This window comes from Mustela erminea, chromosome 8 (assembly GCF_009829155.1).
Source record: "Mustela erminea isolate mMusErm1 chromosome 8, mMusErm1.Pri, whole genome shotgun sequence".
Taxonomy (NCBI): domain Eukaryota; kingdom Metazoa; phylum Chordata; class Mammalia; order Carnivora; family Mustelidae; genus Mustela; species Mustela erminea.
In genome coordinates, this window is record NC_045621.1 from 69,217,492 (window position 1) to 69,241,255 (window position 23,764).

The 23,764-nt window shown below is 38.4% G+C and overlaps 1 protein-coding gene across 1 annotated transcript in view; it reads right to left on the reverse strand.

Annotated features, from left to right (window-relative positions):
* The window catches only part of SP3 (Sp3 transcription factor), a 57,400-nt gene extending 34,101 nt beyond the window's left edge, over positions 1-23,299 (reverse strand). The window contains 5 exon segments of the mRNA XM_032355976.1: positions 13,186-13,425; positions 13,428-14,544; positions 21,773-21,895; positions 22,404-22,552; positions 23,185-23,299. Coding sequence (XP_032211867.1) covers positions 13,186-13,425; positions 13,428-14,544; positions 21,773-21,895; positions 22,404-22,552; positions 23,185-23,191 — 1,636 coding nt within the window. The 5' untranslated portion in view covers positions 23,192-23,299.
* Between the last annotated feature and the right edge of the window lie 465 nt (positions 23,300-23,764).

Genomic DNA, 23,764 nt, shown 5'->3' on the forward strand with positions numbered 1-23,764 from the left:
CAGAAGTCCTAATTCTCCCTTTACCCTATCCTCGCCCAGACTTTCCTTATTACAAGCCTAGCCAAATTCAGTATCCTCTTTTGCCTAATTATTACACGAACCTTGTGCTGACCTCTGCCATTCCAACTCCCACCCACCCCACCTGCCACAAGGATGTGCCAGAGTGATCTTTTAAAACATAAATAAAATGGCATCATTTCTATACTCAACACTCTCCAGTGTTTTCCTATTAAAAACATAAATAGGTGTCTGGCTGGCTCAGTTTGTAGAGCATAGGACTCTTGATCTTGGAAGTAGTGAGTTTGAGACCCATCCTGAGATTACTTAAAAATAAAATCTTTAAGGGGCACCTTGGTGGCATAGTCAGTTGAGCATATGACTCTTGCTTCTGGCTCAGGTCATGATCTCAGGGTCATGAGATCAAGCCCCACATCTGTGGGCTCCATGTTTAGTGTGGAGTCAGCTTAGGACTCTCTCTCCCTCCAACCCTCCCCACAGAGCTCTCTCTCTCTGGAATAAATAATCTTAACTAAATAAAGAATATCTTAAATAAAAATCCAAATACCTTACCATGGCCTGTATCATCCGGCCCCTGCCTACTTCCAATCTCATCTTCCAACACCTCTCACTCACTAAACGCCAACTACCTTAATTCATTCCCTCTTCCAGGACTCTTTCCTCTAGATCTCAGTAAAAGGCTCCTTTCTTAATGTTCAGATCTGTACTTCAACTCCATTTCCTTTTAAGGAGGTATTTCTTAAGCATCCTACCTAAGATAACCACCATCCTCCATAGTTCTTCCATGTTCCCTACAACTCCATAACGCCACTTCATTTTCTTCACAACACTAATTATCTAAAATTACTGTTTGCTATTTGTCTTCATCCACTGAAACACAAAATTCATGAGCGTGAAGACTGTCTCTTTACTACTGCAAGAACCTAAAAAACATTACTTGGAATACTTCAGCACACCCTCAAGCATCTGTTGACTGAATGAATGATGACAGACTGCTCTACCGCTCTTATCTAGGTTGCTGGGAGGATAACATTACTATTTATCAGAGGAGAATTTTTTGAGATTTATGAAAAGCACCACAAGTCAAATACCCTCATAAAATAAAGCTGAATACAAAAACTATTCCAAGAACCACTAAAATAACCAAGTATTTTAGAGGCTGGCTTTAATTAAGTTATTCTCTTAGATTAAAATATGACACTATAGGGTACCTGGGTGGCTCAGTGGGTTAAGCCACTGCCTTCAGCTCAGGTCATGATCCCAGGGTCCTGGGATCCAGCCCCGCCTCGGGCTCTCTGCTCAGCGGGGTGCCTGCTTTCCTCTCTCTCTCTCTCTGCCTGCCTCTCTGCCTACTTGTGATCTCTCTCTGTCAAATAAATAAATAAAATCTTTAAATAAAATAAAATAAAATATGACACTACAGATCAAGGTATCAATGAAAGCATACTAACAAAAATCACACATTAGGTGATTTCCATTCTGTTATATCCAGAATTCTAACTTGCGTTATTACAGCTGGCTATGTTATGGAATAATTTCAGTTACTAAGACTGGCTATACTATTTAAAAAATAAATATTTAAAAATAGACATGAGCAGCCATTTGTTAAATATGCATCTCATGAGGAGTATCTGCATGGCTCAGTCCATTAGGCTTCTGACTTTTGATTTTGGCTCAGGTCATAATCTTAGGGTCATGAGATCAAGCCCCATATCCAGCTCCCCCAAGTGTGAAACCTGCTTGAGATTTTCTCCCTATCCCTGTCTATGTGCATGTGCATGTATACTCTCAAAAAAAAAAAAAACAAAAATATATCTAATGAGTTCAATTAGTTGACCTCTATAATACATGATTTAAACTTTATAATTACATCAGAACAATACTGCTATTATATTTACCAATGTTAAAGATATAGCAGATTGCCTTAAGTATCATCTTCAAAGAATTACTCATGGATGTGTGAGTGCTGTATTTTCATAGAATACTAAGAAAATAAAAAGTGTTACCAAAAACATACATTAAAGGTGATTTTATTTGAAAGGTATATAATGTATTCTAGGTATTTTTCTTGATATAAAAATTATAAATCTGAATTCCCAATGTCTTGCAGAAACTCTTAAATTCTATCAGATGACCATATATCAATACAAACAACCTCGAAAACTATGCTTCAACGTTTCTAAATTTTTTGCTCAAAGAAAATCTAGTTAAGGGGGGCCTGGGTGGCTCAGTTAGTTAACTATCTGGCTCTTGGTTTCGGTTCAGGTCATGATCTCAGGGTCATGAGATCAAGCCCTGTGTTGGGCTCCCTGATCAACAGGGCATCTCCTTAAGATTCTCTCTCTCCAGCTCCCCATCTCCTTCCCCTGCTTGAGCTTGTTTGCTCTCAAACAAATAATCTTAAAAAAAAAATTTAGTAAGAACTTACATGTACCCAAAACTCAGCATGCCCAAACTTAAAGGCAAACAATGGAGAAAGTATTTGTGGTAACGAAAGATTAATGACCTTAACATATAAAAATGTCTTAAAGAAAAAAAAAGTTACAAATTAATGGGGGCAAAACATATAAAAACCCATGAAATCACATGACAAAACAGAAACAGCCAATAAACAGGCAAAAATGTTCAAGTTCACCAATAATAAATGAACGCATTAGATTCCATTTATTTTCTCCAAAACTTTGCCCATTTGATAAAACAATATACCATTATGAATAAAGTATGGAAAACCTGATACTCCTACAACTCTGGTGGAAGAGCATTTATGCAAAATATAGAAAAGCCTTAAACAATTAACATTCTTTAACCTAGTAACAATTCCACTTCTAGTACTTCTGCTTAAGAAGTAATTAGAAATGTGAGCAAAGATTTCTATGTAACAGAAAAAATGAGAACCTCAACACCTGACAACAGAGGATTAGTTAAATCATGAAACATCCATACAAAAATACTTAGTAATGAAACCAAATAATCATGTAGAAAATTACTGTGGGAAAATACACACAATACATTGTTTGGAAAAAAGCTACATAGTTGTTACGTATATAACCTCAATTTTATCATGACATTTAATAGTATATAATATACACAGAAAAAAGACTGGAAGATTATATAGCAGAATACTAGCAAATAATTTACCAACTTAACTGGCTATGGTATTACTAGTACCTTTTTCCTGTTTCCTTTTCAGAACTGTCCTGAATTTCTGTATCTATGATTTTTTTTCCTTGCCACATTTCTTCTCCTTTTCTATTTTCTATTGCACTGATAATTTTCTACCTCCTGCCCCAATCTACAAGTTAAAAATTGCATTTTTATTCTCTTGATACTTATATCAAAATTTAAATTTCTGCCAAAAACAAAAACAAAAAACAAAATACAAAACCCAAACTGTTTCTCTATTAAGACTACTCTAAAAATGAAGAGGACTTTTACCCACACCTGGATTCCTCTGTTTTCATCTTTAGCATTCCATTTCTTCTTCAACAATATAAACATTAACTACCAAGAAGAACTGCTATATATTAAAACACAATTGATAAGATGAGTTCATAATGATATTCCAAAAAAAGAAGACTCTCTGATAGAAGCCAGGATAACAACTCATTCCAAAAACATAAATAAAAGGAATGAATTTAATAGTTTATCCTGCCTTTCTTGTACAAACTGTACTTTTGGATAACCAAATAGCTAATGAAGTAAAGTTTTTGCTGGAAGATTCAAAGCTGTAACACAAAAGGATTCAGAATTTAGAAAAACCACCATTTTACAAACCTAAATGAAATAATGAATCCAAATGACAATGAAAAGCTGGTAAAACATTAGTTGAAAAGCAGAGAGCTAGAGGCACACCAACCAATAAAATATACAGTCCCTGTTTAAATCCTAATTTGAACAAACTAATTCAAGTATTTAAAGGCCTTTAAAGTTTTTTAAAATTTGTAACTTAAGTATAATTGACAGTGTTATATTAGTTTTAGGTATACAACATATTGATCTGACAATTCCATACAATACTCAATGCTCACCACAATTAGTACCATCTGACACCATATGTTATTACAATATTACTATTTTATACTCCCTATGCTGTACTTTCATCTCTATGACTTATTTTGCAACTGGAAGTCTGTACCTCTTAATCCCCTTCAATTATTAAGACTTTTTTTAATCAATTGGGGAAAACTAAACATTGAGAGGATATTGGGTAGTATTAAAAGATTACTAGAAATATAGGGTATAGTAAATAATGGTACTGTGTTTCTATTTTTAAAAATCCTTATTCATCAGAGCAGGTCTCAAACATTTAACTCTTCAAAACTCATGATCACTTTAACTTAAAAATTGCTGAGGATGTCAAGGAACTTTTGTTGTGTGAATTATACCTATCTGCCAGAGGACAGGGTAAGGGAGAGTGGCGAACTACGAAGTGGCTCATGGGAACTGGAAGAAATGATGAAATGATACTGTATCCTGAGTATGATGGTGATTATATAACTGCACATGGTTGTCAAAATGTAGAGAATGATGCATTAAAAACGATGAATTTTACTGCATGTAAATTATGCCTTTATAAAAAATGGGAAAACTTGTTTAAATATTTGAACACTTCAAAGGGCTTTGTTTATGTAAGTAGATATATATATACATATTACCATATTAGGAATCAAAACGGAAAATTTTAAAGCTGTATTTACTAAATTTAAAATAACATTCAAATAGTATCATAAGTAACATTTTAATGGAGAATAGATTTTCAAAAAGTAAAAACAATAGGAAGTTTTTGCAAATCTCTTTTAATATCTAGATTATTAGTAAACAACTTAGATCCTCCTATCAGCCACTTTGTTCAATCTGTTGTGTTATCACACATTGTGTAGCCTCAGGAAAACACAACAGTAAAAAAGGCAAATAATACCTTAGTAGTATTATGAAAACAGCTATGACCTCAGAAAAAAAGGGCCCCAGGGGCTCCCAAACCACACACTGAACATTCCATCAGTATTTCTGGGTAAAATTATACAATTCTGAAATTCTACTTTAAAATGCTCCAGCAAGAGGGACCCCTGTGTGGTTCAGTAGGTTGACCTCAGGGTCGTGGGACTGAACCCCATGGAGGCAGTGCTTGGCAAGGAGTCTGCTTGAGATCCTCTCCCTTTCCTTCTCCTTCTCCCTTCCCCTCTACCCGCCTCCTTTCCCCCCACATGCACACACACCCTCTAAGAAATACAATCATCAAAAATAAATAAATAAAATACTCCACCAAGAATAAAATTTTAAATGGCAGAAACAGAGGAAACAAGAATGACAGAATACTAATAAATGTTGAAGCTGGGAGGTAATTACATTAAGGTTCATTATACATTTTTCTACTTTTATGTATTTTTTAAATTTTCTACAACTTTTAAAGTTACAAGTATTTTATTGTCAGTGAAACGGATTAATTCTGAGTGCCTGGGTGGCTCAGTTAAGTGTCTTGCCTTTGGCTCAGGATGATCTCAGGGTCCTTCCGGTTTCTACCTCTCCCTCTGCTCTTCCCCCCCTGCTCACACTCTATCTAATAAATAAAATCTTTTTAAAAATTAAAAAATAAACTTAATTTTTTAGCCACTTCTCTGATCACTATTATTTCCTCATTTCCCATTCATTTCCTCTGGAAACATTTTTCCACTTAATCCTTCAGTAGTTAGTTTAGTAAGGGTCTTTGAAATAGTAAACTCTCAGGCCTTGAATTAAAATGTCTTCACTACATCCTAACCCTTGAGTAGAAGTTTAATTGCACAACGAATTCTTGGCTGCTGGTTATTTTCTGCTGGTACTGTGAAGATATTACTAAATCATCTTTTGGGATCTGTGCGTGTGGCTGATGACAGATTTGTAGGTCTGTAATCTCTTTGTAAATAATCTGTCTTTTCTTTCTGCTAAATTTAAGATTACCTTTCTCCCTAATTTTAGGGGTGAATTTATTTCTGTTTATCTTAATACTTCGAAGTAAGATTTTCATCTGCAAACTGTATTTCTTCAACACAAAATTCTCATCCATTATCTCAACAAATACTACCTGCGTGCCATTCACTCTAGTCTCTTTTTCTAAAATTTCTACGTTGGTGGCTCTCAATCTATCTTTCAAGTCTCTTAACTACTAATTCATTATCTCTATGCTGTATTTTGGGCAAATTCCTTAGTATATTACTACTGACTCACTCTTTTTCTAGGTCTAGCCTAAAGTTGTCCTGTTTCCTCCTTCCTTTCACTCCTCCACAAATTTCTCTATTTCCTCTAAAACAATGCTGACAAGACACACAATTACCAGTAAAAAAGAAAAAGCACTGTCAATTAAACATTGACATGCCATGGATTGTAACGCGTACTCCCAATTTCAGAAATACCAAGATGTTCACCAATGTGTGTTTTCGAAACAAATGTTTCTCATTTCTAGGATTTCTGATTGTTTCTTTTACATACCTACCCTTGCTTTACAAGTTCTTTTTTAAAAATGCTACAGCTTTATCTGACTGACAATCAAAAACATAATGATTAAACCCTTCCATACCTTGTTCTTTAATACAACATTAATTCATTTCCAAATTGTTGATTTTATTGGCTATCTTTCATAGATTTTATGTTTATCACGTATTTTGGAATTTTGGTTTTCAGGCTTGAGTAAAATTTTCTCTGTATTACAGCTCCATGTCTGGAATTTTTACAAGTGCTTCTTCTATCAAGTCTCTCTAGCCCCAGTGCAGACCCAGGTTTTATACTGGCTTTAGAGAAAATACTGGAGATATCACAAATCCAGACACTGAGCTAAGAATTCAATGCTTCAGACTGGTTCACATGCCAATCACAAGTTGTGTTCCTGTCCTACTTCCCTGCGTTCTCTTCTCATCTGTAAGTGTAAGCCTCATTTAAGCCATACCTTTGAGTAACATAAAGCAGCACCATTTTTTTTTTTAAGCTCCCCTTTAACACAAGGGAGCACTACTCCAGCTTGGTTTTAAACAGTGAACCTGACTGATCCTTGGCTCTTCCTCATATTGGGTTACTTTTATCTATATTAACAGATTATTAAATAGGCTATAATTCCTGACCTAAATACTTAGCTGGTATGTTCATCCTATTTTAAAAAAAAAAAAAGGTAAAAAGTAAACAGGATAAGACTGTAGAGGCAATATAATTAATTACAGTATTAAAAACATATGACACCAACTTTGATTCCTGAGAGATTATAGAGATTTCCACTTTCTACATTAAAATTTTCATGTTTTTATTTTCCATAACAAACATCTTTTACTTTATAACCAGATAAAGTGAACGTTAATAAAGTACAGAAAATACACAATTATGGTAACACTAAAATTGAATGAACAAAAAAATACTGTTGAGAAAATCAGAATATGAATGATTTTCTCAAGCTCTGAAATAAAAATTTTAGAAATTTTTAGAAAAAAATTTAATTTAGTGAAAGAACATGGAATGCATACACAGGGTACAGATTCTCAAACAAAGAACTAAGAATTAAAACAAAGCAGGATATACTATACAATACCTAACTAAAAGGTTCTCAAGTTGTACTTAATAATAAAACTTTGAGGTCTACATAAAACAATAGCTAGATTGGTCCCCTATTTGTGTAAGAAGGCTAAAAGATCTACCAATCACTTTGAGTCATCATGGATGGCATTCATTTTTTCCCATTCTTTCTTTAGCTCTAAAAATACAGCATTTTCACCATACACTCTGCTTTTCAACCATTAGGTTTGGCCTTTTAGCAGTATTTGTACATTCCTATCATCAGCCAGTTCTGACAAGTGATTTCTTAGACAAAACCAAAAACCAATACGTTTATTTTATTAGAATCGCCAATAAAGATGTTCCAGAAGACAGTCCCTCCACTTACCATGAAAAAAATACATAAGGCTAGTTAGTATCTTTCTCCAGAAAGTGAGAAAAAAAAAACAAAAAACCTGGTATAAATTAAATTGCAGAACATCAAGTCAGTGCAGCATAGAAAAACAACCACCAGAAAAAACAAAAAAACAAACAACAACAACAAAAAAAGACCCAACCAATCACAACCCTTTAAAGGCTGTTGTGAAAAGCTCTGGGCCAGTTTCCTTCCCTACCCAAATGTCAGAATGGTAACAGGATTACTGCAAGAAAGAATTACATCAGATGATATATCTAAAAACACCTATACAGTAGCTGACACATCTCTCTCCCTTTTGCTCTTGAATATTTAAATTAACTACAAGAGTTTTAAAAAATCAAACTTTTTAAAAAAAGATTTATTTATTTGACAGACACAGCAAGAGGGAACACCAGCAGGGGGAGTAAGAGAGGGAGAAGCAAGCTTCCCATTGAGCAGGGAGCCTGATGCTGGGCTGGATGCCAGGACCCTAGGATCGTGACCTGAGCTGAAGGCAGACACTTAATGACTAAGCCACCCAGGCACCCCCAAAATCCAACTTTTTGTAATGCTTCCTTTCACTGTTAATTTTAAAAAGCGCAGCTACCAATTAGTCCACAACCAAACATCAGGTTTTTTGCTCTAAAGAAGTAATGATTTCCATCAATCTTCCTACTTCAAACACCTGACTGAATTTTAAATATTCCTAGTCTTAAAGGACAAACTTATACTCATATAAAACAAAAACTTGCAAAGGACTAAAATTTGAGAGACTGAATAAGTCCTGATTTGAACTTTGGGGAAATTTTCTGACTAGAAAAAGCTTTGGAAAGATAGACAAATCCATACTTTGTCTCTTCCTACCACACAGCAATGGTAGACAAAGTAAAACTTCAAAAACAGAAGTTCTCTAAATCTACATGCATCTTCTCAGTGAAAAAAACAAACAAACAAATATTAACAGTGAGTGGGACATGCTTGGGGCATGATGTGCTGCTCTACCTCCCAAGGAAAATGGGGATCTGGTTTCTAAGGGGTCAGAAGCACTAAACATACCCAACGCAAGGAGGGGTCCAGAGTCAGACTCACTGCCTTAAACAAGCTGAAGCAGAGGTCATTTTTGTTTGAAGGGGAGCTTAAGAAAAACAAAAAGTCAAAGAAATTCCAGAGTCCCAGTAAAAAATCTGGGTCTTCTCATTTATTATGAAAAGTACTACATTATTTCCATGCTTATCAAATACAAAATTCAAACCAATGATGTAAAAGTGTTAATTAAGCCTTTTCCCTGGGCATACTATGCTCTAAGACAGACAAAAAAATTTTTATTCTTATTTTCAGGTGAGATACATCTTAAAGTAATTTATCTTGCTTCTTGCCAATTTAAAAAGACAGTACATCAAGGGCAGTTTTCCTATTACCAAATCTTCCCAAAATTAAAATTTCCTGGGTTTCATTATTAAACATGCTGTTGTGTACTTTGCAGCATTTGTTCTCATTCTCCTTAACTTTTATTTTCTCAATTTTTTCCCTAGTCCTTTAAAACTGGGATGAAATTCACATTTAATGGTCTCCCAGAGAACATCCTTATTTTACCCTTCCTTATCACCATTCAATACTAAATTACCACTTTAAAAAGTCCATCTTAAGGGCACTGGTTGGTTCAGTTGGTTAAGCATCTGACTCTTGATCAGCTCAGGTCATGATCTCAGGATCATGAGATCAAGCGCCGCCTTGGCTCTGCACTGGATGTGGCACCTACTTAAGATTCTCTCTCGTCCCTCTGCCCCAAGCCCACTCGTTCTCTCTCTCTCTAAAACACAAAACTATGTTAAATTTGTAAAGTAAAATTCAAAAAAAATTTAAATTCCATTTTGTATCTAATTCATACAATGTTGCTATTTTGATAGTATTTTAGAAATAAACTACTGTACTGAAGATTTGGTGCTTTTTAATCTAATTCATAAATCCACAAAAATCACAAATAAATCTCCTAGGATTTTTTTTAATATGTATAGATCTCCATAACATTAATTTTGTACAAGCTTAAAAAGCTACCAGCTATATCTTCAGAAATATGCCATTCTATCAGTATTCTCCAACTTTTTGGTCTTAGAACTCCTTCTAAACTCTTAAATATTACTGAGGTCTCCAAAGGCTTTTGTTCTTACAGATTACATATTTAGTATCTACCATATTAAAAATTATGAGAAACTGTAATTTTCTGTTTCAAGAACAATAAATCTATTGCATGTTAACATAAATTAACGTTCTATGAAAAACTATTTTCCAAAAATATAAAACAAAATCTTAATGAGAAGAAAGAGCATGTTTTGCATTTTTGCAGAACTCTTCTAAAATGTCTAGTTAAAAGAACACAACTGGAGTCTCATATTTTGCCTCTGCATTCTGTTTGCAGCATGAGGTTTGGGGTGAAGCAGAGAAAGAATAACTACTCCTACAAATATACATGGTTGGAAAAGAGGTAATTTTATTGCCTTTCAGCATTCTTTGATACTATATATCAAACTTGACAAGTGGCAGTTTCTTTACAGGTCAGTTGCAACGCAAAACCTGAAACCATATTGATAAACTTTCCACACGCTTGCTATTGGTCTATCTCAAACTCTGAATGGATCTTTTTACCCCTGCATGATTTTGTACTATGAACTGATATTTGACAACTACTGGTTCACTGAGTATCATATAGATCTTCCAAATGTTGGTACATTTCTTTATAATACAGTACACTCCCCAAAAAATCCCATTTATTAATATCACTATCCATCTCATCAGAAAAGTATTTTATTAGTAAAAGCTCAAATTCATAGTAGCAGTTTTGAGTTTTCCAAAATTCTAATTTTTACTGGAAAACCCAAAGCTTATCATTGGTAGCAAATTTTAAAAAAAGGCTTTTTCCTTTAAGTAACCAGCTCACTGAATTTTTTTTTTTGAGAAAATATTTGCTCTTAAATACACAAATCTCTCAATAACCAGTTTGTCAGTTTTTCTTTCAAGTTAAAAATAGCGTTTCATGAAAACAGAGTATAATTCACCTTGCAACTTCCACAACTGTACAATCAAAAAATTTTTTCTTAAAACAATCATCTTACTTTGTCATATAGCAGAAATGCTTTGTTAAAGCATACTTCCCATTTTATCACAAAGAATATTGCAAAGACAAGTAGCGAGAACAGCATATCAAAAATACAGTGAGATACCACTTCACACCCATTAGGATGGCTATAATCAAAAAGAAAGACAATTGTAAAGGTTGGTAGGAATGTAGAGAAATTGGAACACTCAATGGTGTAGTCCCTTTTGAAAAAGTCTGGCAGTCCCTCAAAATGTCAACAGTTACCATACAACCCAGCAATTCCACTCCTTAATATATACTCACAAGAAGCAAAATCATGCCCACACAAAAACTGTCCACAAATGATCACAGCATTCTTAATAGCCAAAAAGGAGAAACACTGTTCCTCAACTGGATATATATATACTGCATTTTATTCATTTACCTCACTGTGGAGTATTACTCAGCCACAAAAAAGGAATGAAATACTGACACAGGCTACCATACAGATAAACCTTGAAAATATTATACTAAATGAAGGAAGTCAGACACAAAAAGCCACAAAATGTATTATTCCACTGATATGAAATAATAGGCAAGTCCAGAATAGGCAAATCCAAAGAGACAGAAAACAGGTTAGTGGTTACCAGGGATTAAGGGGAAGGAGGTAATGAGGAGTGACTGCTGATGGGCTTGAGTTTTTTTGTGAAAAAACTCTAAAATTTGATAGTGGTGATGGTTGTACAAGTCTATAACTACATTTAAAAAAGCCACTGAATTATGTACTTCAAAGTGTGAATTTTATGGTATGTGAATATATTTCAGTAAAGCTAATTTTTAGAAAAGGAAATGCAGCACTCAAGGGTCAAGATTTAGTAAAAATAACTATTTTGACTAGTTCATCAAAGTCATTCTTAAGTGAAAACAGTATTTTTCTTTTTTAACTACAAATACATGATCATGAAGACCACAACAACTAGCAAAATAGTTTGGTGCCACTAATCTCATTTTTGCTAAGGAACAAGCCATTTTGTGTAAACATCAACGCAATGAAAAAGGCAAATAACTTTAGTATTAAGAAAAGTAATCTGACATCAAGGATCTCTGAGAGGGTCTCCGGGATCCACCAGGAGCCCACAGACCATGCTTTGAAAATGGGTGCTCTAAACCATTGCTTCAGAAGGCTCAAATGCAATTAAAGGCTTGCCAGGTACAGATCTGAGACTTTAGAACAATGCCAATTTTCTAAGGATAGATGACAAATTTCTCCAAAGAAAAAAACGTAATCTCTACTGTGACAGGAATTACTTCGATAAATCAAATTTGAGGGTCCTAATATAAGAGCTTGGAATCTTGGACTCAATGGAAGATTATAATAATAACACAGTCATCCCAAGAACCCAAATACAAAAAAGGATAAAACTAAGAATTTAGTGCACAACAAAACATTCATAACATGTTATCTAAATGAACATTAAGGTAATGATGATACCATATCTTTTAAACTATATTATTTAATTTCTGCCAACATTCAAAGAGTAGACTTCTGAAATTTCTACCCATACTATCAATAACAATATATCTAGCACAGTTAAATTTAATATTCACTATACACTTACAGAAATAAACTCTCACAGAATCAAAGAATTTTAGGTCTGGAAAGTACCCTACGATACAGTTACCTAGTCCAAAATCCCATTTTATATAATGAGAAAACCAAGTTTGCAAGAAAAAAGGAATCTGGCCACAATCACACAGCTAGCTAGTGGGTCAGACAACATAAATAGTCTTGGCTCCCAGTGCCATGTTTTCACCATGCCAATCTGACTCCCCAAATATAATGCAAAAGTGTTTAATTTACATCACAAGAAGCAAAACCAAGACACCTAACCTGCCAAATAAAAATTTCGTAATGCTTAACAATACCAATCAGATATGAAAAACATACAAAATTAAGGAAAAACTACAAACGTAATTTATGGCAAAATGGAGAAATGAATCCTTGACTTTAAAACTTTCAAGAACAATCTGGAAGACTTCATAATGTCTACTTTTCATACAAACATGGGGAAATGTATCATCACCTGTAAAGATAGCCAGATGTATTGAAAACACCTTAAAACAAAAAATATCCCTACATGTCAATAAATCACTTATCTATGGCATGACATGACTTAAGACTCACCTGCAGGACTGTCAGCATTCTCTCCTGGGTGGAGCTGTATACCAGTAGAATCTATAGAGTTTACTGTAACTGTCTGTAGATTTGGCAACTGACCAGTGCTTAGACTAACTGGAGTTGAAGTCAAGGCTCCACCTGCTGCAACTTGACCAAGCGTGAGTGTCTGAACAGGCGTCAAAGTTATTTGTTGGGCAGCAGTATTCTGTATTTGCAAATTCTGCAAGTTCTGGACCCCTTGTACTTGAATGTTTGCCAAGTTATCTGTCCAGAAGGGGTCACTGTCTGTGCCTGAATTAAAAAGGTTCCAGGATTCAGCTGCAACTGAAGATTTTGCAAAGCCTGTTGTGATATATTCTGACCACTGGCTTGCACACCATGGATTGTCTGTGGTGTAATACCTTGCACAATTTGGGCTTGACTGGTTGGCTGCTGAGACTCTGGAAGTTGTAGATGTTGTACAACAGGCTGTGCTGTAGAAACCTGAATATTCTGAGCCTGTGTCTCTTCAGAAACAGGCGACTGGATATAATTTCCCTGAAGATCTGAAGAATGGACTTGCCCACTAGAAGTAGTCAAGCTATTTGTGTTTTGTTGTAATATACCTGTACTATCTATAGTAACAGGCAATTGTGATGAAGATGATGTTGGCACAAATAAATCTGTATCAGTATTAGTTTCATTAATATCAGGAGAAACCCGCTCACCAGTCCTTTCTGAATTGTCTGAACTATCCATAGCTTGTCCTGTGTTTATCAAATGTCCATCGGCATTAATGCCTGCAGTCATTGTCTGAGAACTGCCCGAGAGTCCCAAAGAATCTAGATCGACACTATTGATTGGTACAAAGGTAATATTTCCTGGCAGACCAAGAGGCACATTAGCAACTACTTGGGTTTGGCCAGGAAAAGATGAACCACCAATTGCAACTCCCTGAACCTGGACTTGACCAGTCTGTGGTATGAGATTCTGGATATTAGCAGGAGGTGTTCCAGAGGCAAGCAAGGTCTGATTAGAGCCAGGAATGATCTGAATTTGGCCACTTTCTTGATTTATACCCCCATTATCTGAAGAGCCTGTGAAGCCAATCTGAACCTGCTGACCATCTGTTGACTGAATCTGTGGTATTACTTGATATTGAACATTGGACACTGTACCATTTGATGAATCTGATCCTGGTGCAACTGAAAATATTTGTTGATTCTGCAAATTCTGAAGGGGAAGGACATACTGCCCACTTGAAGTAGCAGCACCTGGAATCTGTACTAGATTACCAGCTTCATCTTTTATAGTTGTAGGTGTGGCTGACAAAACCTCCCATCGGTTTGGTGCTCCTCCTAACTGCGCAGAAGCCAAATCACCTGTCTGGATAAAGAAAACAAAAAATGTTACATGATATATTATTTGTGGCATATTTAAACCAGTCCTCAAAAAAAATCTAAAAACTGACAAAAATTCTACTACCTGAAGTTAAAAGTTCTCTTAATTACATAGCAGACTTCAAATACTGAAGCAGTACTACATAAACTACAATAATCATTATTTCCAATTTTGTTAGTTACTGCAAAGATAACCCATGCTATTTGAGCAGGAAAAAAACTTCAGAGTAATCTTTGTTTTACCAACTGATCTTCTAATTCCTCATCTATGATCTCTAATCCATACGCTTAAATCAACAGAAGTATAAGTGGCTAGAAAAGATATGGACAGCTCAAATCAAGTATTATCTCAAACACTGGAGAGTTAAAAATATATATATACAACCTACTAAAATACGTATCACTAATTAGGTACATTATATTTGTATAAAAAAAGAAACGTAACTAGTACAGTGTTATCAAGTCATCTGAGTTAGAAAAGTCGGTATTTGTATTATTGCTGTACACCTTAAGTCAAAAGCTACTCTTTTATGGCATGCATTAATGTCCTCCAGAGTAAACTCTTGGCTAAGGCTATTCCATTAGCAAGCCATCAAATTCTTTACTTTTCCCATGAACTACCAAAAAAAAAAAAAAAAGAAGAGAGTGAGAGGGGGACCTTAAAAAATTTTAATGAGGAAAGATTATTAAACTATGACCACATGGCAAAGTCACTCCATCTGAAAGGTTTTTCTAGACTCTAAAAAGCTGGAGGATATAGACAATGGTTTTACCTACTACTCTATTTAAATTTGCAGTACAATGATAGACATATACATTATACAATCTGTGATGTGACAGAATTCTAAGTTATCATACCCGTATTTTATGGATTAGGCAACAGTGGAAAAATACCAACAAAGGAAAGCAGAAAGCAATAAAATCTAATACAACAATGTCTAAGAGTGAAAACACCAGAGCCATTCTTTTAATGCCAAGTACCATGACAGTGATTTGTACTCCTTACAACAATCCCATAAGGTAGGTGTTCTTCATTTCACAAATGAAATAACTGAGAAACAAAATCACACAGGTCTCAAATGGCCAAGACAGTTGGATTTAAAACTAGGCCAAGTCTAACTCCAGAAGCCAGGCCTTTAATTCTATACTAAACTTGTCTCCCACTAAGACCAAGGATAAAGATACGGAGAATGAGATCCTATATGAATTACTCACCCTCAAAATAAAGCTATTTCCATGCCACTTCCTTCTAGATCTATAGGCAACTTCCTGTGACTCTGCATATCACTACACAATGAAAACTTAAGCATATCCAGTCCAGCATTCTCAACCTAGGACCCACACCTAGGCTTCAAAGAACCTCTGAATCCTCTAAATAAATGTATCAACTTTTTGAGAAAGTGGAATTGGGGGACAGAGGGATAATCTAGGATTTCATCACATTCTCAAAGTAGGTGTATGACCACACAAAATGGTTAAGACATACACTATTCTCCAAGTAGGAACCATTCCACAAAATTCAATAAAAATCTTCTGGTTCTACAATATTTGAAGAGTTTCTTAAAGAAACTACCTAATTTTCATGCAGATGCATGGTTGAAAAGCATGTATTTCAATGGAAGAACCACAGTTTAATGATTCAAGAGATTTGCGCATATTTGCCAAGTAGAAATGAACATATGAGTATGCTCACGAAATAAACAATTTCTATTTCAAATGATTCCCAATTCATCCAAGCAGATACACACATACATGCTATGACTATGTGAACAGTGATGTGCACTAGCCATATGATCAAAATGCTTTTTAGGAACACAGAGATGGGGAAAAAAAAAAAAAAAGGTTTCACACAAGAGATAAAGTAATCTTAGAATAAAATTTATGACTTCACCGTAGGAAGCTAGGAAAGAGAGAGAGAGGCATTAATGAATGTATAAAAACAATAGCCACAGACAAAAGGAAACTAAAGAAGGTGTAGTTTGGAATTCGACAGGATCCAGAAAAGACTCAGATTCATAGAATAAAGTAAGGGGGGAAAAGACTAGATATTTTATCAACGCCTGTAGCTAATGGCTTTGAAGACTGTACTAAGGAGTTTGGACTTCATCCTACAGATAGTAAATGAAAGCTGTAAAAGGTTTTTAAGCAAGTGAGTGGTGCAATCCGGTCTGTGTTTTATAAACTAAGGCCCTGTGATGGAGACTGAACGAAAGGCGGAAGAGACTAAAGACAGATAAACTGTGGAACTCTGTACAAATGTGTAGGCTTGAACTAAAATAATCATCTTTTAAATACAAACATTTAAACTTATCAAACTTAAATTACTAAAGAAAAGACCAGTCATTAAAGTTCTATGTTATTCTTCAACTTCTATTTGGTTCAGGAATTACAAGCCTAAATCATCTTCATCTCATCCCAATATGAGAACAGTAATTCATATTTCACTTCAGTCTCTTAGCATTTTAAATAAAGATATTTATATCTATACTTGATACTGAAATCTACACTAAAGTATAATGTCTAAAAATCCAATCTTAATTTTCCTAAGGTTGCTGTTTACCTCTGGAGAACTGACTGTTGAATTTTTTTTTTTTTTTTTTGACCAGCACTAAAATTTACAATTACTCAACATATACCAAAGGATACAGTATTTCAGGTATAAATCATTTTACAATACTGGCATTTTGTCCTTCTTCATCCTTAAAAAAAAAGGCCAAATTTGTGGCATCTAAAGTATTACTTTCTTGCAAAATGGTAGTAAGGGCAGATATTGAACGATCAGTGAACAGCTTTTTTTTTTTTTTTTTAAGATTTTATTTATTTGACAGAGAGAGAGATCACAAGTAGGCAGAGAGGCAGGCAGAGAGAGAGAGAGAGAGGAGGGTAAGCAGGCTCCCTGCTGAGCAGAGAGCCCGAGGCGGGGTTTGATCCCAGGACCGTGGGATCATGACCTGAGCCGAAGGCAGAGGCTTAACCCACTGAGCCACCCAGGCGCCCCAGTGAACAGCTTTTTAGTCAAGAAATTCTGTGAAAATAAATATAGCTACTCAAATGACAAATCTGACTAAGTACTACCCAAGAACCCCTCTCCAGAAGTTAAATAAAAATAAACTGTGGTATCACTTTTCCCAACAATGCAGGCCATTAATTGAAGGGATATCCTCAAACCTAAGACAGCATGTATTTGAACTTTTTTGAATAAACCTAAGGTGAAATGCATACACAAGAAATATTTATGAAGCACAAACCCAGGGGAGGAAAAACAGCAACAAACAATTTAAAGCAAAAAAGGCAACAAAAAGGATCTTTTAAATGAAATAAATTTACTGTTTTAAAAAATTTACTAAGTATTAAATTTTTTAATGGAACTGGAGAGAAAACACCAAGTCAGAAAACTATCAGACTTCATGATTTTTACCATTATGCTTGGGGGAGGGGCATGCATTACACTAGAAAGGAAAAGATTCAGAACTGACTTCTAGTCCTAGCTAGAACTGTGGAATTGTGTGTGATCTAGAGCAGGACTCATGTTTATGTTAAAAATGGGAAAATTATTACCTAGTGGCATCATAAGAACCAGAAGAAAGCATTATGCTTTACAAACTATAAAGCACTATACAATCCTAAGATAACATTATGATTAGTAAGATTATGAGAACAGAGAATGATCTGAATGCCTAGTACAACTTTTGGCATAAAGACCAGTAAATATTTATTGAGTGAATACTTAAAAGTATTTAGTTTAAAATCATTGCAAAGAAAATGACAGAACTGATCAATCCCCTTTCATCTGTAAGAGAAATTTTATCAGCAGCACACCACTAAAAGAGATGACTCAGAAAATCATCTGAGACCAAAGAACAGTTATAAAAATGTTTGATGTTAGGCTATGGAAACACTATAGAAATAAAAGAAGAGAGACATAAAAACATATAACCCAGGCAAAAACTAGTATTTGGTTCAGGTTCAAGATAACCCTCAAGAAAAAATCAACCAGTGTTTCTTTCAGGAATTCTAATATTCTTACCAGACAACTAACAAAACACCATTTGACAAGATAGTTGGCATTATTCTAGAAGTTGAAACTGAAGGTACTCTTAAGTGTCCTTCTGTACATAAACACATGATAACAGTTGGGTAAAAAGGACCAAAACCAAGAGTAGCCCTGGGACGTTGCTATAGCAATTCATTACAAGGGCATTCTCCCGTGCAACCAGGCATAAAAATGGAGGGGGGGGAGGGGCAGTTGAACGGAAAAAAAAAGAGGCTATCTTCTCAGATAATACCTGTGGAAAGGAAAAAAGAAAAATTCATACCACTTATTGCATAGCATTCAGAAAGGATTATTAACTTCTCAGTTCCCACAAGTGGCTTTTTGAAAGCCAGAAAAAGGCAAGGGCAGAGTGTTACTGGAAACAAAAACAAGTATGAAGCTAAGGTAGAAACAAACTAAGCACCAATCTCAGGCAATTACTCAAGTTTCTTTAAGTCTTCAAGAAACAATGAAGAACTCAAAACCAATTTCAAATAAAAACAATTATCCAATTAACTGATTACAATTTAAGGTACAAATGAAATAAGCAAATTAATAACTTAGAAATTCACATCAATATAGATTAGACAAACTAATATTGCATGAAACTCTACATCTTATATTTCCTGATTACTAAAATTAACTCTACAACTTTTAATAATAAAGTACAAAAAAGAGTCTTGCCATCAAACCAACTTTGGGAGTCCATGCTGTGGGACATTATAGTTGAGAATGGTTTATGATTTTTAGCACAGTACTGGAGCTAACCATTCTTGGCCAGGATCCAGAAAGAACCCATATCATATTATAGCTAATTCTAAATTCAAGACACTTAAATCTTCAGTGCAGCTGACTGGCTTTTCAATGCCCTTGTAATCTTAAAATACCAAACTAAGCTAGCACAAAGTTGAATTTATATGCATATTTCTATTTGATTTTAAACACAACGACACTATATGCAGTGCAGTACCCTGAATTAGATCCTGGAACAGAAAATGGGCACTGGTGGGGGAAAAAAGTGAAACAAGAATGAAGTCTGTAGCATAATTAATAATACTGTATTGCTGTTAGTTTCCTAGTTTAGACAAATGCACTACATTAGGGGAAGCTGGATGAAGGGCAGAAGGTAACTCAGTTTTATTTCTTCAACTTTTTTATAAATAAAAATTGCAAAATAAAATAAAATAAATCACAACTACAAAAAATCTCTTTCTCTCCAGACCTCTTATGATTCCCAGTAATTCTGAGTGATTACAATAAAATTATCTAAGCACATTTTTAAACAGAAAAAATGCCCATAAAAATCACTTAAAATCTCTTTCATTTTTTAAGATGTACACGTCTGAAATTCACTTTTAAACTGGAAAACTAATTTTCCCAGTGGCTAAGGCAAACATATTCAAGCCAATCTTACTAATTCTACTCAGTGAAAAATTTTATGAATGCATACCAAATGTACAAAGAAAAAAGTGCTCCTACTGATTCTAGTTCATGTTCATCTGGTGGGAAATGTGATGTCAGTAGAGATTTGGTAGCTGAGAGGAGTTGAAGAGGATGGAAACAACCTCCCTACAAGTATATAACCACAGTAGCATAAGACCAGAGACAGTGTTTTCTATTGCCAGGACTGAGATTCACATATACAAGTACACACACAAATTTTTCACCCATAACTTCCTCCTTCACTTCTCCCCGCCCCCATCAGTGAGCTATATAAACTTGGTAAATTGCAGTCACAAGAAGTTTCTCATCCTAACTGAAAATACTGTAAAAGGCAAGTAGAAGCAATCTGCTTTGCACTTTTACTTGAGCAGTGTTTTTAAGATAAACAATTTGTTTTGGCACTGTGGGGCTAGTTTTGTTTAGAAGTAACAATGCCTCTCACAAACGTGATTTTACACTTTCATATTTTAATCAGCTTACAAAAGCACAGCATTTTTGAAGAATACTTTTAAGACATTAAAGCTATTCCTCTACAGTATAATTTGAAGCACTAAAATTACAAATATTTTACAGCTTAACATCAGCTTCACATACCTATAATTTCCTGCAGATTATAACAAATATCATACTTTTTTGTCCACAGTGACCAACCAAAATACCACTACACAAATCAATTCCTATAATCCACCTCAAAAGAAACCAAAAGTGACTGGGAGAGCTTTTTAGTATTTTAATAAGTGGACACATCTACATGTTTAACACAACAGCGATGATTCACACAGATACAAATCACAATTAACAGTCTTAAAAATTTTGTCTATCAATTTGTGTTACGCCCTCATACAACACACTGACCAGCTCCTCCCCCCCTCCCGCCCCCAAACTAAAAACCCTACAAACAGAATCCCACCAAACCTTATCAGACCAGTAATCGCTATAAGATGAAAATACAGCTTTGCCAACCAAACTGAACTGTAAGTACGTTAGCATGCATGTAAATACAATTCCTTACACGTACTTTTGTTTCTAACACTGGCATTTAGTACTCAATTTCAAAAGCCAATGCATCATTTTAGTAACTTCGCCAATTTCAACGATCGCTAATCGAATGTTTCACTTATTCCACTTAAGAACTCCTGCAAATTTGAGTCGTCTGCAAAAACTAAAATACAACAATTTAGAATGGCCTCTAAAAAAAGCACTCACAAAGTGTTCACTGCTGCATACAAAAGGGTAATTCAAAGAGTAAACCTTCATTCCTTTTTTGGTTTCTTTTTAGCAATTTACGCATTAAATCAGTAAGACCTAGTAAGTTCCAGCAGAAAAAGCTCCAGGTTCAAAGATACTAGAAACTAAAGACACTGCCTCTGTAGTTGATACTATCTATGGCCGATAGGCTGTGCTTGAAAATTTTGTAGTGTTCAGCGAAGGAGTTTTCAGCACTGATATGAATTGCTCAAACATCCATTTTGGAGTCCTCTACCCCCGCCCTCTCTGACTTCATTTTGTAGTGCATTTGGATCGAGGCGCCGCAGTGACAATTTAGAGAAAGCCTGGGCTGGCCTCTGATCCACACAGGCATGCGAAGGAGCCCAAAAGGGCGCCCCGGCAGCGCGATCCGTCCAGATCTCGGAAGGCGCGGGCGCCGGGGAGGCCTTTCGGGCTGGCGGGCGCGCCGCAGGCCCGGGATGGCGGGCGCAGGGCCTTGGCGGGGGCGGGCCGAGCGCGCGAGACTTACCGCTCCGGCGGCGGCGGGGGCCCCGGCTGCGGCAGCCGCCTCCTCCTCGTCGTCGCCCGGCGATGGCGGCCCTATCTTGCTGCAGGTAGCGGCCAGCAGGGCGAGCGGTGACGGCTGAGTGTCCTACCCCCGATGGGCGGGTTCAGAGAGGGAGACAGGGGGAGGGGTGGCGGTTAGGGCCGGGCCGCCGCTCGCACAGGAAGTGCGCCTCGGTCCCCGCAGGCTGAGCCCCGGCGAGCGCCAGCCCGCGCTCTCCTCCTCCTCCTCCTCCTCCTTCTCGACTCCGGCTCGCGTCCTCCCGCTCGCACGCACACCAACTCCGCCGTCCGCGGGAAGGCGGGCGGCGGGCTGCGCGCCGGGCCTCCACCTTCCGCCCGGAACCCACCCCCAGGAGGGCGCACACGCTGGCTCGCTCACACTCTCTCACACACACACACTCACACACACACACACACACTCACAAAAAGACGGCGGGAGGGGCAGCGCGGGCGGGGTCGGAGCGTTGGCGCCTCGGGCGGGCAGCTCCCGGGGCGGGGGGAGGGGAGGAGAGAGGCGCGGAGGGAGGGGAGAGGCGAGGGGAGGAGAAAGCGGCGCTAGGGGGGAGCCGGGCCGGGGCTCAGCCGCTCCTCACCTGGGCCGCCGCCGCCGCCACCGCGCCGTTTCCGTGCTGCTGCTGCTGCTGCAGATATTCGCCGTGGCCGCCGCCGCTGCCGCCGCCGCCGCCGCCACTGTCCACGTCCAAGGCAGCCATTTCCTCTTGTTTCACGGGCTTTTCGGGAGCTGCAGGCACAGCGCGGGGGGGTGGGGGTGGGGAGGAAGGCGGGTGGAGGAGAGGGAGGGGGCCCGCGGGCCGAGGCGAAATTACTCCGAAAGCCCGGACCGAGTCCCCTTCCCCTCCCCCACCCGCCCCCCGGCGGCGGCGGCGGCGGATCCCTCCTCCCCTCCTGCTGCTGCCCCCGCCCGCCGCTGCCTGTAACCCTCCTCCTCCTCCTCTTTCCCTCCTCCTCCTCCTCCCCGCGCTGCCCCTGCCCCCTCTCCTCTCCTCTCCTCCCCTTTCCCTTCGCGCCGCTCGCTCTCACTCGCGCTCGCTCCTCTCGCACCGTCAGTCACTCACACACGCCCGCCCGCCGCCCGCGCCCGCACACGGGGGGATGCGCTCCCGGCGGACCGGGCCGCCCGCCCCAGGGCCCGGCAGGGACACGGCGTTGCTGGGGCTTAAGGGGTGGACGGTGGCTGGCCGGGAGGGGAGGGAGGCGGAGGGGAGTGCGGCTTTCTGCCTCTCACAGACACTCGGTCGCACACACGGGGCCGGGAGCCGGCGGCGGTGGCGGCGGCCCCGGGCTGGCTGTGGTCGGCGGCGGCGGCAGCGGCGGCGGCAGCAGCAAGGGTTGCTCTCTCTCGGCTTTACGTACCGGTCATAGTGTGTTTAGGGCACCTCAGGCGGGGCTCCCCGCCGCCTTACACATGGTGAGGAGCGAAGGCGGCGGCGGCGGGAGAGGATGCGGGAAGCGGCGGCGGACACGGCCGGAGCGGTCCGGGGATTTTTTTTTCCTATTTTGATTGACTGTGCGGGAAACACAAAAGGTGGAGCCTCCAGCCCAAAAGGGGGGAAGAGGGTGACAGCCCGCCCGGAAGTCCCGCCTCTCTTCTCCGCGCTTATTCGCCACCACGCTCTCGGTCGCCAGTGCTCATTGGCCCGGATACCCGTCCGTCGCTCGGCCTGCCGGCGCGCTTCCTGTTTGCCCCCGGGTGGAAGGGGAGAGACAATAAGCGGCCGTGGCGGCGTAGGTTCCCGAGAGCGGCTACGGCTCAACTGTTACCCCGCTGTGCCCGCCTCGTTCGCCGGCTGCTGTCAGGCCCGAGACGCAGGCCTCTTCCACCTCGCAGGTGCTTGGAGCAGGCCCAGCCAAGCTGTAGGGGACTGGGCTGGGGAGGAAATCCATCCCCGGCGGCTCCCGTTCCACTCGACGCTTCCTCCATCCCGGCGGCAGC